We start from the raw sequence: 2,500 nt of genomic DNA, 5'->3' as shown, positions 1-2,500 counted from the left end.
AAAATAAACACGTATTTAAAAATGTGGCATTTTTAAATACGCGTTTTTTTCCAGAGTACGCGGTTAACTGGTTAATAAAAGTCTGCAGATGTGACCAAACATCTCAAAACGGCATTATGTCGGGGTAAACTTCGTCTTAAAATTTGAGCTGAAATAAATGCATTCATTGAGGTATTATTTAATTTTATTTAATAAACTTCAAATAATTCAAATGTCCTAAATTTGTTCAATTTGACTTTAACTCTCTCATTGCCAACCATTTTCAAGATTTTTACATAAAATGTCATACCGACTCAACAAACAAATTGACATTTTAAAAAGGCACAACTGCATGCTGTACATAAGTTTGTTAAGCAGGACAAGTTCTACAAAACAGCATATGTTATTGTAAATAAATAAAACAAAGATTTTCTTAAAATTTTGTGATTTGCAAAACAAATCTGAATAAGAAAAAATGTCTGAATCTTAACGGATGTGACGATATTCATAAGTTGGTAAGGAGAGGGTTAAACTTTATTTTCTTCTACTTCTTCATTTCGACATAACAGCTGACTGAAACGGTTGGTCACAAATGAATATTCAAATCAACGTCACGTGGGCAACTGACACACAACGAGAGAATCCATAATAGAACCCACAATAAGTTTATCATTGAATACACCAGCGATGCTTGAAGCGGTGATAAGGTCTCCACGATCATAGAACTGCTGGGTGATTTCATCCATTACTATCAGTCCTTCCTTCAACGGGATGCGGAGAACCTAGGATATAAATTGTGGCATTTTTAGAGAGGAAGGAGCGGGGAGTGTTATCGGTTTTTCTATCTATTGATTAATTAAACGAGGCATGTTCTCTAATCAAAATATGGATTTGTAAATTTTACATTTTTATCATTCCTAGCTCAGAGGTATTGAAGTTAACATTCAATTTATAAAAAAGAATAATAATTTTTTTTTACAAAATTAAAAAATAAAATTCCCTTTATTAATCCCATATTTTTTTTAATGAGAAAGTTATCTTTAGGGTATATTCCAAGGAAAGACTGAAATAACCCAGGCGTTAGCCGCAGTGCAGTGCCGCAAATTGAGATAGGGCGAGGTGACTTGCTCAAGGCCAAAAGGCGACGGGTGATCGAACTCGGTACATTTTGGGTACGAGCAAAGATCGTACAGATGAAAAATAAATATCAACCTCATCAGGCGCAATCCTAATAAAGACCATAATGATAATGATGATAATGATTGTAATGACGATGATGATGATGATGATGATGATGATGATGATGATGATGATGATGATGATGATGATGATGATGTAGATACCGGTTTCGAGTCCGACTCTGGATGGCGCAAAGTTGATTCAGTGGAAAAAAGGCTCATTACTCACATTCTATCACGTACTTATGTGCAATATTTATACTTGGCCGTTGTACATTTAGCAAAATTGCCTACAAAATGTGTGTATATTTTCCCTAACCTGCGAAGGAGCTTTGATTTCAGGATTCATCAAATGCAGTGTAACTTTCCCTGCGTTCGGATGACAGCCTGCATTAAGATACTTTCCATCTTTTGAGAGTTGTAAATTGTCTGCACTTGTGTGTATGGTGACCTCTTGAACCTGGCGAAGGTCGGTGTCATTGCGACGCTCGTACACTCTCAAAGTCTCGGCGTTGGGAAAACTAACATAGAGAAATCTGTTGAATAAAAAATATGACTTGAGGCAAGTTATCAACGAAACGAAGTTTAGTATTTTAAAAATTGCATCAAAAGAGACAAACAAGAACAACAACAATAATAATAATAACAACAACAACAACAAATACCATTACTACTACTACTACTACTACTACTACTACTACTACTACTACTACTACTACTACTACTACTACTACTACTACTACTACTACTACCACTACAACTACTACTACTACTACTACTACTACTACTACTACTACTACTACTACTACTACTATACTACTACTACTACTCTACTACTACTAATACTACTACTACTACTACTACTACTACTATATACTACTACTTACTACTACTACTACTACTACTACTACTACTACTACTACTACTACTACTACTACTAAATATACTATAATAATAATAATAATAATAATAATAATAATAATAATATAATAATAATAATACTGTTACTACTTCTTCTTCTTCTACTACTATACTATACTACTACTCTACTACTACTACTACTACTACTACTACTACTACTACTACTACTACTACTACTACTATATTAAAATATAATATATATATAATAATATAATATAATAATAATAATAATAATATAATAATAATAATATATATAATAATAATAATAATAATAATAATAATAATAATAATAATAATAATAATAATAATAATAATATATAATTATATTAATAATATAATAATAATCATTACATAAATAAAACTAATAATACTGTTACTACATACTAACTATTACTACTACTACTACTACTACTACTACTACT

The 2,500-nt window shown here is 31.1% G+C and overlaps 1 protein-coding gene across 1 annotated transcript in view; it reads right to left on the bottom strand.

Moving 5' to 3' along the window:
* LOC144972862 (serum paraoxonase/lactonase 3-like) overlaps positions 1-2,500 on the bottom strand; it is a 10,425-nt gene that overhangs the window by 668 nt on the left and 7,257 nt on the right. The window contains exons 4-5 of the mRNA XM_078914610.1: positions 1,477-1,693; positions 1-761 (exon numbers count right to left, since the gene is read on the bottom strand). The exon at positions 1-761 is cut by the window's left edge and continues 668 nt beyond it. Of these exons, the coding sequence (XP_078770736.1) occupies positions 591-761; positions 1,477-1,693 (388 nt within the window). The 3' untranslated portion in view covers positions 1-590. The remainder of the gene's footprint in view (positions 762-1,476; positions 1,694-2,500) is intronic.

The sequence above is a fragment of the Berghia stephanieae genome, chromosome 1 (genome assembly GCF_034508935.2).
Source record: "Berghia stephanieae isolate SIO BIC M18660-M18661 chromosome 1, UCSD_Bste_1.3, whole genome shotgun sequence".
Taxonomy (NCBI): domain Eukaryota; kingdom Metazoa; phylum Mollusca; class Gastropoda; order Nudibranchia; family Aeolidiidae; genus Berghia; species Berghia stephanieae.
The sequence above is the reverse complement of the archived record's forward strand: the minus strand, read 5'-3'. Positions and strand labels throughout refer to the sequence as shown.